This window comes from Nipponia nippon, unplaced genomic scaffold (assembly GCF_047370975.1).
Source record: "Nipponia nippon isolate SJK-2023a ecotype South Korea unplaced genomic scaffold, ASM4737097v1 scaffold_26, whole genome shotgun sequence".
Lineage (NCBI taxonomy): Eukaryota > Metazoa > Chordata > Aves > Pelecaniformes > Threskiornithidae > Nipponia > Nipponia nippon.
The window spans coordinates 1,817,663-1,830,242 of record NW_028262343.1 but is presented as its reverse complement, the minus strand read 5'-3'; the positions used below and the strand labels follow the sequence as shown (position 1 = coordinate 1,830,242).

The window sequence follows — 12,580 nt, the reverse complement described above, 5'->3', positions numbered from 1 at the left end:
CAGCATATTTTTTTTAAATGCCAGTCAAAAGACAACAGAGAAGCCAGTCTACAGTCTTCCTCTCCCAATGGAAAATACCAAAGCCTGTTGCACCCATGTCCAAAAACAGACTTGCCAGCAAGGCATCACACATTTATAAACTGGAAATTTTTTTCACCATATTTGAAACTTATAGTAAATGCCATAATGAATAGCACTGTGATAAGAGAAAGGACACACCATCCCTTGGCAGGAATCTGGGCAATTTTACACAGAATTTTTAAGGAGGGGGGGAGGGGGGGAGAGATCCCAGTCTATTCAAGGAAGTGTGGCTTTTATATTTTTACACTTGACATACAACGGCATATGACTCGACTGTTCTTCCTTCAGTCCATTCAGTGACATAAGATCAGTGTTAAAGAGTACCCTGTATCTCAAAAAAACCCCAAAACAAAACAAAAAACAACCCCATGTCATCTAGCAGCAATGCTTGCAGGACATGAAAACTGTCCTGAGCTTTTCTGCAAGAGCCTTGAAGGGTCAGGAGCAGTGCCTGAGACATTTTTGTGTCTGCTTAAGGATGAGTACATATAGACTCCTAGTGACCCTGCATACAAATTCGTAGCAGACTAATTAACAGCTCAGCATGGTTCAAGCCCACAATCTCTTCCAGAAGATGCTCTTCAGCTCCAGAGAGTGATTTTTTTATTATCATTCCCACTATCTCACAGTCAACAGACAAATGCAGCTATATTGCTATTTTGGACCAACTATTGCCATCATAGCTAGTTACACTAGGGGAAACCCAGAAATATTTCATTACTGTTTTCAGAAATACTACTCATAAGCTGTGTTTTAAATGAGAGTAGCAGTTAGACCTTCTCTTTTTTTTTTCTTCATATGAAACTACATTTGTGGTATTTCCCTGATTAGATGATATTTGATGCAAAATACATACCAAATAGCTCAAAAAAATATTTTTTATTATATCCCCCCCATTGTTCATAAGACAAACTATTCATTCAGCCCACTTAAAACATCACTACCACTGTAAAGCTCATACTTAACCATTTCTATTTACCATTTCTGCTGGTACATAGAGATAGAGTCAGCAAAGTTAATAGAGATGCATCTGCACATACCTTCTGTCTGTAGGATACAGCTCCACAGTAATGACATCAAGAGAGTTCCAAGCTGAGATGGTGAGACCATTGTAGAGGCACAACATACCTATCATCATGGATTCACTGGTCCCAAACCACAGGAAAAAACAGCTTATACCAGAAAGAACCATGGAACCACCTAGGTACAAGACAGATGAAATGAACACTAAGTGGAGTTGTATTTAAAGAACAGTCTGTGTTTGTTGTGTTAAATATTTCTATTCACATAGTGTAATCAAATAACTTACCCATATATTTGAGTTAAAAACTAAAGAGACATTCTCTGCTGGTAAGACCAGTCAGGCAGACAAATATTATAAGGGGCTCAGGGGGAAGAAGACAGAAAGACAAAAAAGTAACTCCTCAAACATTAGTATATATATTAAAGTATTAAGCTAGAACCTCCTCTAAACTACCAAAGCAATCTGTGTGGGGAAAACTACCCTTATTCTTCTTCCTTCATCATCTTCTGTAATCACATGAAACTCATTCATATATTGTAGTAATAAAAACAGTGAGTGGGAACTGCATTTATATAGAGATATTCTCCTAGAAAATGAACGTAATAAATTACCACATAGTTATTTAAGTAAAATGAAAACAGATTTGTGATTGCAGATATTCCACAGTAGATATCTTTCAGCTGTGTTACTTTGCAAAGTAGATAACAGGCAAAGGACTGCTGACTGTTCCTAGGAGCTGCTTCACAAACTGAGGATCACCTGCATACATCTTGCTTTCCTTTCAGCTAGAGCAAAAACAAGCCAATGGTCAGCACTCTCCAAAAATCTCATCCCAAATGCCTAAATTGCAGTCTTGTAATATCAGTGTGAAAGAGCAATGACTGACTACATGACATAGCAGAACTAGTTACAGACCCCTTTGTTCCTAGAGTTTCTAAATTGGGGGTTTTTTAAAACTGCGCTTAGAATACCACATAAATGAAGTATCTGCAGAAGGAATGTTCTGTATTTCTTTGAACCGAATCCTTTAAAAAGAGAACATGTTACTTTATCAGGAGAACTTTAGGTGTTGGTGGTGTTCTCTGTTTTAAAGTGAAGCCCCTACCTAGCATTGTTAACCGTCCAATTCTATCCATCAGGAGAGCGGACACAATATTCCCTGGTAACACTGCCAAAGTTCCCAGGAAATTGACAAAGTAGAGCCAGTAGGCACTGTAGTCGTCATTGAAAGAAATCTGGCATCCTGTCCTGATGTGGAAAAATGTGCAATTTATCAATTTGCTGTCAACAAATTTATATTGCTCGAGATCTGTGGAAAGAAAAAGAAAGATTTCAGCTAACGGCTGACTCAATGTGCAGCTTTTGATTAAAAACATTTCAAGTTTAGGCAACTTTAATGACAACTAGGAGCTTTCACTGCTTTGTAAAATGGGACTAGTTATTGCTGTTAATTTTGATACCTTTTAATCTTAATAGAAAAATATGCAAAGTTCATGAAAAAGAGCAACTAAGGCCTGGAATTAGGCAAATTATATTAATGTATTTCAGCTCTGCTTGGACTGTATTTGGTTAAGACCTCTCAGCACCAGCTGGTTTTGCATAAAAAGCACCGGATATCTGCAAGTTTCTATCACTTGGTCTTGCTTGGTATCAGACCTTCTATTCCCACACCAGATAGCCTTTCAGATGAGACTGTTGATTATGCCCAGTTTGGTTTGACTTCTTTTAAAGGGAAATGTTCCTATGGAATTCAGATTAAACCCATTTTCATTTCTGAGCAGGCCACTTTGTCTTTAGCTTGAACATGAATGAGTTACTACATGCAACAGTTCAGGCCATTCTTCTTCGAATGCCATTTCAAAGATCTCCCCTTATACTTTCCTCTTTCTGTTCCTCCTGTTAGCCTTTTAACCCTGGATCAAGAATACTTTCCTTCCAGGCAAAGCAAGCTGGGCACTGCTTGTTCTGAAACATAACCCTATTATTATTATGATTGCTGGAGTTACAGAAAAGCAATAAGAAGTGCTGCATCTTTCCAACAAGCTTAGTTGGCCATATTCTATTTTCACTTACGTTGTATTAAACTGAAAAAAATGAGTCCTCTGTTCACACATATGAAAATATGCATTCCTATTTTTGGTAGAATACTTAGTAGACTGGGAATGATTATAGATAAGGTAGTTTGAATCCTGAACTCAAATCCCCATGCCACAGCAAGCACAATAGAACAATGTATTTCACCAGTCTCATTTAGACAAAATAAAAATACACCTAGTTAAAGCTATCAGTAAAGCAGTAAACATATTTTCTCCTCTCCAGACTGAATCTCTTTAGGGATTATTAAAATTAAAGAGATGTTTATTATCTGAGTCAATATTAGGCCTGCGGTATCTCTAATGGGGTGTGATCCTTTCTCTTTTCTGGTATTACATTACTGAGGACTGTTGCTTTTTGTAGGTTTTTTATTCCCTACAAGAAGGCTTCTTGTTTCTATTAGAAAACAAGAAATTATAAACAGTCCAAAATAGTAAGATGAGAACATGCAGCTAAACAATGGGTGTTCAGGGTTTTTTCTTGTAATACCTGTGTTGTAGAAGGTGGTATTCACGAAAGTACAGTTCCTGAAGTAGGTGTTCAGTGAAGTAATGTCTTCAAACACACAATTCTTAAAAAGGGAATCTTCAAAGGTTACTGATTTAAATTTCATCATAATAAACCTGTTCAATACAAATAATTTCTGTCAGTCTACCTTCATAGGTTAGAAAGAGCAACAGGTCAAGCTGACACAGCTACACAGGTCTAACCCCAGAAACAGTGATTCCTTAAAGGCATTCTGGAAACATAATTAACAATTAGCTGATTCTATAATACTGTTGTTCAGAAAAAGCATTAATAAGACAAATAGCTCCACATAGCTGCTGACCATAACCAGTAATACAATTTCTTTGATAGTATTTCAGTTATTACTTGCCCTTAATCATTAATGAAAGCCAATGTCATGACATTCATGGAATAGCTTTGTAAAATCACTATTACTTGTAATTTGATATTACAGTTGGAAATTGGGAGCTCAGGCTCTAGAAACCCGGTCTCTTGGAACAAACAAGCACCTGCTGGTACCAACAAGCTGGAAAGAAAGAATTTTTGAAAGAACCTTTATTTCTCCAGATGAACACACTGGGCACTGTGTCAGATTCAAAGCCAAAACACACTGGTCCAAGTGTTTAAAAATGGTTTCACAAAATGGTTTAACACAGACACAACAATTACATTGGCTAGGTATCTAACTGGAAGTATGTGTTTGTTACTCCTATGTCTGTGGATGCAATTGCAATTACTGTGTACGTAAAACATGCACAAACAAATTGTCAGTAGCTTTTCTTATTTCTAAACATCCTACTGACTCTCATTTAAATCCTAGGTCTTTGATCATAACTGTAAATCAAGTCATTCATAGAAAAAGTCAAGGACAAAGTGTATTACTAGCAGTAAATTTCTACCTCAACATTACTAGACTAAAACAATGCTGTAAGCCTTTTCTAGTATACTCATATCAACTAACATTATGCCAACAAAAAAAAGACAAATGTAGCAATATATCATTATTTTTGTGATGTCTTTTATTTCACATGAGGGTGTGGAAAAAGCTACAACTAAAAAAGGGCAGTTTTTCTGGCAGACTTCACCCAAAGTGGCAACACTTTGAAAAGCAGTGCTTTAATAGTTATATGACAGTAAGAACTGTTAAAATGGCAAAGCCTTCTGAACACAGACCTGGCTCTACTCTAATTAAACCTGGCGTGACTAGCTAAATATTTTTCTTATAACAAGACTAATAGTAGGAATAAGAACACACAAAATATGCTACCTACGAAATAGTAGGAATTAAACTCTCTCACCAATGCAGTTGTTGGAATCACATCTTTATGAGAAAGGAGAGCAAAAGCTAATTGTGTTTATCACAGGAAAAGGCTTATTAGCTAATGAATTCTCTTTGCGTATTGGTCAGAAAAATGGTGTTTTCAGCCCATTAGTTTTAGTTACTATATAATTTCTCATTTATGACAGACTGATTAAAATCAGGCTGGTGTTCAGTGTCAACTCATTATCATTTTTCATATAGCAATTTCCATTTTAAAATGTAGCTTAATTCCAGAGGAGAACAAAGAGAATTTAGCAATTAGATTAGTCAGTTGGAACAGAAATGACAGACTATATGTCCTACATTCTTCTGATGCATTTTTTACCTTTGGACAGGAAATATCTTGTGACTATATTAAAATTGGTGTTGCAATTATTTGAATTCAAACCCAACAGAAATGTAATGAAGTAAAAAGTATTGATGGATCTTCTAGTTAAAAAAGGACATGAAGGAAACACTGAAATTAGGAGTGAGTGGAGCATTGAAACATTTGTGGAGGAAGAATATCAAAAGAGTTCATATTACTGTGGAAAATGTTTTGTGAATCTCAAATAACTGTCAGAGGCATATTAAATTTGCACATCTGAAAGTAAACTAGTGTTTTAGAGGAGATTAGTGTGATTTAGTGTTTTACAAGAATTTTCAGTTTAAATTGATAAGATCTCAGTTGACAGAGTGCAAAACAACTAAAACTTAATGACAGTAAATGGTTCTTTGCTTTTAGGAGAACATCTACCTCCTGGAAAGGAATGGAACTGGGAAGCTATGGCTAGTTTAAAAACGAGATAACTGTTCATGTTTGTCTGCAATGCATAGACTTTTAACTGCATCAAACTCAAATTCTTATTAAAAAAAAAAAAACTGAATTACCAAAATCATTAATTTTATTCACTTAGATATACATTTTCCTATGGAAGTAATAATTAGCACCATAACATCCAGGAGACCATTTACATGGTTGTTCTGTATATTTCTTAAGAGAATCCAGATACCTAAACCAGCTGTGTTTAATTTCCCCTTAAGTTATCTAGTTATCTGTAATGTCTAGATAGATCCTTAATATGTACAGATTCAGTTAAAAAACACAAAAGGCATTGCAAACGTATTGTTTCCCATTTTAGAGCTGTTCATACTTTTTATTGATTTACCGTAATGTTTAGCTTTTATTTTTCTGTGATAAAATCCTATCCTCTCAATGCTCAACGTTTTCACAGAAGCATCTTTCATCAATACAAGAAAAGAACCAGCAACAGAGATGAAAGTACATCCAGCCCCCTACAATATGCTGCACATGTTGGGTCCGAGAACCTTTGAATCCCACTGTGAAAGGAGGCATCATTAACTTAGGCTTTTCAGTCTGTTTTTCGGGAGGGCAAGGAAGCTGGGTTTGCATGGAGGATCTGCACACAGGAACCACCAGGGCATGTACAGGTCCACTTCTCCCCATGCTCCACAGCACCATTCAAGATCAAGTCATAAGAAATCAAGAAGAGAAATAAATTCCCATTAAAAAGTCACAAAACCATCTATTATTAGTGTGCTGTTTTTGGCTGGGATAGAGTTAACGGTCTTCATAGTAGCTAGTATGGGGCTATGTTTTGGATTTGTACTGAAAACAGTGTTAATAACACAGGTATGTTTTCGTTATTGCTGAGCAGTGCTTACACAGAGTCAGGCCTTTTCTGCTTCTCACACCATCCCACCAGCAAGTAGGCTGGGGGTGCACAAGAAGTTGGGAGGGGACACAGCTGGGACAGCTGACCCCAACTGACCAAAGGGATATTCCATACCATATGTCATGCTCAGCAATAAAAACTGAGGGAAGAAGAAGGAAGGGGGGGACGTTCAGAGCGATGGCGTTTGTCTTCCCGAGTAACCGTTATACATGATGAAGCCCTGCTTTCCTGGAGATGGCTGAACACCTCCCTGCCGATGGGAAGTAGTGAATGAATTCCTTGTTTTGCTTTGCTTGCGTGCACAACTTTTGCTTTACCTATTAAACTGTCTTTATCTCAACCCATGAGTTTTCTCCCTTTTAGTCTTCTGATTCTCTCCCCCATCCCGCTGTGAGGGGAGTGAGTGAGCAGCTGTGTGGTGCTTAGTTGCTGGCTGGGGTTAAACCACGACAGTCCTTTTTGGCACCCAACATGGGGCTCGAAGGGTTCAAGATAACAACAGATTTGATTGGAATGTGCTAGATATTGAATTTATAGCTGTTATTGCTGTTTAGCTATTAATTGACAGGCTTCTGTGCTTGCCATGGAGCTTGCTTGCCTTACTGTATATTAGAGTCTTGTCCTGGTTTTGGCTTAGATAGAGTTAATTTTCTTCCTAGTAGCTGGTATAGTGCTGTGTTTTGGATTTAGGTTGAGAATAATGTTGATAACACACTGATGTTTTAGTTGTTGCTAAGTAGGGCTTACACTAGTCAAGGACTTTTCAGCTTCCCATGCTCTGCCAGGTGCACAAGAAGCTGGGAGGGGGCACAGCCAGGACAGCTGACCCAGAGTGGCCAAAGGGCTATTCCATACCACATGACATCATGCTCAGTATATAAACTGGGGGAGCTGGTCAGGGGGCAGCAATCGCTGCTCAGGGACTGGCTGGGCATTGGTCAGCAGGTGGTGAGCAATTGCATTGTGCATCACTTGCTTTGTATATTATTATTCTTACTATTTTACTTTATTTCATTTCAGTTATTAAACTGTTCTTATCTCAACCCACTAGTTTTCTCACTTTTACCCTTCCGATTCTCTCCCCTATCCCACCAGGAGGGGGAGCGAGCAGCTGTGTGGTGCTTAGTTGCCGGCTGGGATTAAACCACGACAAGTCTAGCGCTCGTTAGTGGCTGCTTTTTGTTTTTGCTGCTTGATGTAGTGCTGTACTGCTTGTCATCTTACTCTGCTGTGCCTGAGAACATTCTGATAACAGCAATGGCCATGCGCCTGGGCTGGCAGATGGCCAGGGCATTGCTGCTGTTTCTGTGCTGCTGTAGTGGACAGGCTGGAACTCCAGTGTGAACTCGAGTCAAAGGGACTGTGAAATGTGGATGATTCCATGTGGGAGCAGGACATCCCGAAGCGTCTCTGGCCATGGATAAGTCCACGCCGAAGCAGGTATATCTTGAAGCATCTGTGGCCATGGTTATGTCTGTGCCGCAGCAGGTGTACCTCTGAAGGGATTGTGGCCCAAGGATATGTCCACGCTGGAGAAGGTACATCTTGAAGCATCAGTGGCTGTGCATGAGGTCATGCTGGAGCACCTCAAAGCGTGTGGCCATGGATAAGCCCACAACAGAGCAGGGTACTCCCCGGAGGGACTGCAGCCATGGGTAAGGCCATGTTGGAGCAGGTTTACTTCTGAAGGCACTGTGGCTGTGGGTAAGGCCACGCTGGAGCAGGTATATCGCTGAAGGCATTGTGGCCCATGGAGAAGGCCATGCTGGAACAGGTGCACCCTAAAGCGACTGTGGCTGTGGGTAAGTCTATGCCGCAGCAGGTATACCCCTGGAGAGACTATGCCTCATAGATAAGGCTCCACTTGGAGCAGGTAAACCCCTAAGGGACTTCAGTCTGTGGATAAGTCCAAGCCAGAGCAGAGGGCAAGGGGAGGAGTTCATTGCAATGTTAAACCCTATGGTCTGGTCCAAAGGGGCCAGGGGTGGAGACTGTAATGGAAATACCTTTAAATTGTTGTAACCCATGATCTGAGTTGCATGTTATAGGAATTACCATAACAGGAACCACCTGAACCAATGGAGGACAAGCCTTACAAGAAGCAGTGCGAGTGCAGCAGTGACCCAACCCTGAGCTGGCTTTGGTGCCCAATAACTCCATGCAACACACCACCTCTCCTGTCCTGAGTGACCACCATCACAGATGGAGCCCAAAGTCATGGACTAAATGAACTCAATGGACATTTTATGGACATTTCACAGGGGTGGTCCATAGACTAAGGGAATGATACCTGTGTATTGTATCAAAGGATGGGAAGGGTGGTGGTGGTTAATGAGGATGTATTGGACAATGTGGATCCTGAGCATGACGTAAATGGTATGGAATAAGAGGTGGAGAATGTACTGGTTTTGGCTGGGGTAGAGTTAATTTTCTTCATAGTAGCTAGTATGGGGCTATGTTTTGGATTTCTGCTGAAAACAGTGTTGATAACACAGAGATGTTTTTGTTATTGCTGAGCAGTGCTTACACAGAGTCAAGGCCTTTTCTGCTTCTCACACCACCCCACCAGCAAGTAGGCTGGGGGTGCACAAGAAGTTGGGAGGGGACACAGCTGGGACAGCTGACCCCAACTGACCAAAGGGATATTCCATACCATATGATTTCATGCTCAGCATAAAAAGCTGGGGGAAGAAGAAGGAAGGGGGGGACGTTCAGAGCGATGGCGTTTGTCTTCCCGAGTAACCGTTATGCATGATGGAGCCGTGCTTTCCTGAGGATGGCTGAACACCTGCCTGCCAATGGGAAGTAGTGAATGAATTCCTTGCTTTGCTTTGCTTGCGTGCGCAGCTTTTGCTTTACCTATTAAACTGTTTTTATCTCAACCCAAGAGTTTTTTTTCACTTTTACTCTTCTGATTCTCTCCCCCATCTCACTGGGGAGGAGTGAGCAAGCGAGCGGCTGTGTGGTGCTTAGTTGCCAGCTGGGGTTAAACCATGACAATTAGTTAATGAAGAAAAATATTAGATTATTAAGACATGCTTTAAAACATGCATTTATTTATTCCAGCCAAGTCAGGACATTAGGAAATCTGTAAACCTGTCATTGATGTATTCTCCATTGCTGTGAATCTGATTTTCCAGTGTGAAGTTGAAGACAAAATGTGAAACCTCCTCATTGTGGAAATGTTTCACTCGGGATGCGTACTTGTCTGACTGCAGATGTTTAATGGCGTCAGGAAACCAGACAGATAAGCCATAGTAGCTGTGAAAAACAGAAAACGCTCATTTGCCAATCTCACTGGTTTGAAAACCTGTGCAAAGTGAGGATGAACAGCTCCCTCAGCCACTTACATGATGGAGCTGTTGTGCCCCATATCATGGTCTCCACATATCATGTATAAAGAGTAGATCCAAAGTGGAATTCACTTCTGCATGAAACCAATGTGTCTGGGCCCTGAGAGCATTCCCAGCCCTGACAGCCCTGCACACCCCCCCAGGGCTCCTCCACCCTGCCCACAGCCCAGGACCCCTGAGGCCGTCATCCCCTGCCCCAGTGACACCACAACAGGGCTGGTCCCCACAGCCCTGCCCTGCCCTGCCCTGGCCAGCCTTGGGCCCTACTGAACTGGACCCATCCGCAGGCCCATATCCTGGCCTGGCCTCAGCCCGGCCTCAGCCCGTTCCCGTCCCCAGGGAGGTGCCCGATGCCCGAGTGCCCCCATCTGCCCTGCTCCTGGCTGGGGCGGTGGGATGGGCCCCAGCTGCCAGGCCCTGCCCTGCGAGACACTGGGGAGCCCCTGCAGTGCCCAGACACAAAGAATGGAGTTTTCCATAGACTGCAGACCATGAGAGGTACAAAGAAGAAATCTTTTCTAGAATCTGCTTTAAACTTAAATTAGTTTTAAAAATACAAAAAAAATCCACACAGCACAATTAGATACAAACAGGTGAACTACAGCAGCATGTGCCTGCAATGACAACGGTGGGCTTGGGAACAATGGGTGACAACATCCAGTACATCTTCTAAACCTTGTACGAATGAAGTCTGACCTCCCTGGATAAAACACGTACTTCTTTTCAAGTTAGCTCAGGTAGAGTACCAAGCTCACATTTTTAAAATGTTGAGGCAGGCACAGTTCCTCTGTGTTTGCTGATTGACTATATAAAAATATTGAAAGATGCTGACCAAAGAAGATGACAGTTTTTCTGAAGCAGATGTTCTTGATGAGTTAGGCTTGCAACCAAGAATAGACTGACTGATAAATATAATGTATAAATATAATTACTGAATAAAACCTTTCCAAACAAAGAAGGTAATCATAGTAACAGAGATTTGCATGCAGATGATTCTTCTGTCAAAGTCTATCAAAAATGGTTTAGGATCTGAACCACTCTTACCCAAAAGACAGGGTGAACCATACAGCTGTAAGTTTGATCGTATTATCCTTCACCGGGTAGTTGAAGCATCTCATAAACGTCAACCAAATCTGTAAATCATTAGGAAATAAATTTATTCTAAATCGCATTTTGAACAATTTTGTTAAATGATAGAAGCTTTTTGATTCTGATTTACTTGCTTCTTCAGGGCATCAGAGAGAGCAGATCAACTCTTTGCTACTGAGGTCATAGCTGTACTTCTGATACAAGTATGTTAATCTGCAGCTATAGCCAGGTTGTGCGTGTTCTGTGTCTTTCCGGCTTCTTTTCATAGATTCATAGAATGGTTTGGGTTGGAAGGGACCTTTAAAGTTCATCTAGTCCATCCCCCCCTGCAATTGGCAGGGACATCTTTCACTAGATCAGGTTGCTCAGAGCCCCATCCAGCCTGACCTTGAACATTTCCAGGGATGGGGCATCCACAACTTCTCTGGGCAACCTGTTCCAGTGCCTCACCACCCATGAGGGTTTAAAGAATTTCTTCCTTATATCTAGTCTGAATCTACCCTCTTTTAGTTTAAAACCATTACCCCTTGTCCTATTGCTACAGGCCCTGCTAAAAAGTCTGTCCCCATCTTTCTTATAAGCCCCCTTTAAGTATTGAAAGGCCACAATAAGGTCTCCCCGGAGCCTTCTCTTCTCCAGGCTGAACAACCCCAACTCTCTCAGCCTGTCCTCATAGGAGAGGTGTTCCATCCCTCTGATCATCTTCGTGGCCCTCCTCTGGACCTGCTCCAACAGGTCCATGTCTTTCCTGTGCTGAGGACTCCAGAGCTGGATGCAACACTCCAGGTGGGGTCTCACGAGAGCAGAGTAGAGGGGGAGAATCACCTCCCTCAACCTGCTGGCCACGCTTCTTTTTATGCAGCCCAGGATATGGTTGGCTTTCTGGGCTGCGAGTGCACATTGCCGGCTCATGTCCAATTTTTTATCCATCAGTGTGGACTGTGTCATTAATTCACCCCTGCTCTGATTACCTCAAACTTTCTTAATCTCTAGGCAGCTTCATTTCACTATCTCAAATAAACCAGAGGTTGTCAGAAATGTTTCCTTCTCATTTCCCAGTATTACACTGCTTTAAGTTTAGACAAACTATATTCCATAATTCAACAGGGACACACTCAGAGTCTGATCTGTCATAACCTATCACAGATAGAAATTGGTACTTTAACTATATGAGGAAAAGCTGGGACTACCCCCAGGTCAGAGATGCTACAGCAGAGCTGACTGACAATGGTGTTCACCCCCCCCCCCCCCATCTCAAGATTATCTCCTTTTGAAGAGAAGAGGCAGTCTGTCCTAGGATTTTTTAGCACACATCATGCAACAGGGAAGACACTCTGACCCAGGGGCTAGTCCAGTGAGATAACAAGGATGTGAGACAACCAAGCTGCAACTCCTTTAAAGCTGCTTTAGTAAGAAGGTAAAATCATAACATTTC

The 12,580-nt window shown here is 41.3% G+C and overlaps 1 protein-coding gene across 1 annotated transcript in view; it reads right to left on the bottom strand.

Annotated features, from left to right (window-relative positions):
• LOC104022969 (synaptic vesicle glycoprotein 2C-like) overlaps nt 1-12,580 on the bottom strand; it is a 110,790-nt gene that overhangs the window by 23,665 nt on the left and 74,545 nt on the right. The window contains exons 11-15 of the mRNA XM_087762468.1: nt 11,101-11,189; nt 9,800-9,964; nt 3,689-3,822; nt 2,211-2,414; nt 1,122-1,281 (exon numbers count right to left, since the gene is read on the bottom strand). Of these exons, the coding sequence (XP_087618594.1) occupies nt 1,122-1,281; nt 2,211-2,414; nt 3,689-3,822; nt 9,800-9,964; nt 11,101-11,189 (752 nt within the window). The remainder of the gene's footprint in view (nt 1-1,121; nt 1,282-2,210; nt 2,415-3,688; nt 3,823-9,799; nt 9,965-11,100; nt 11,190-12,580) is intronic.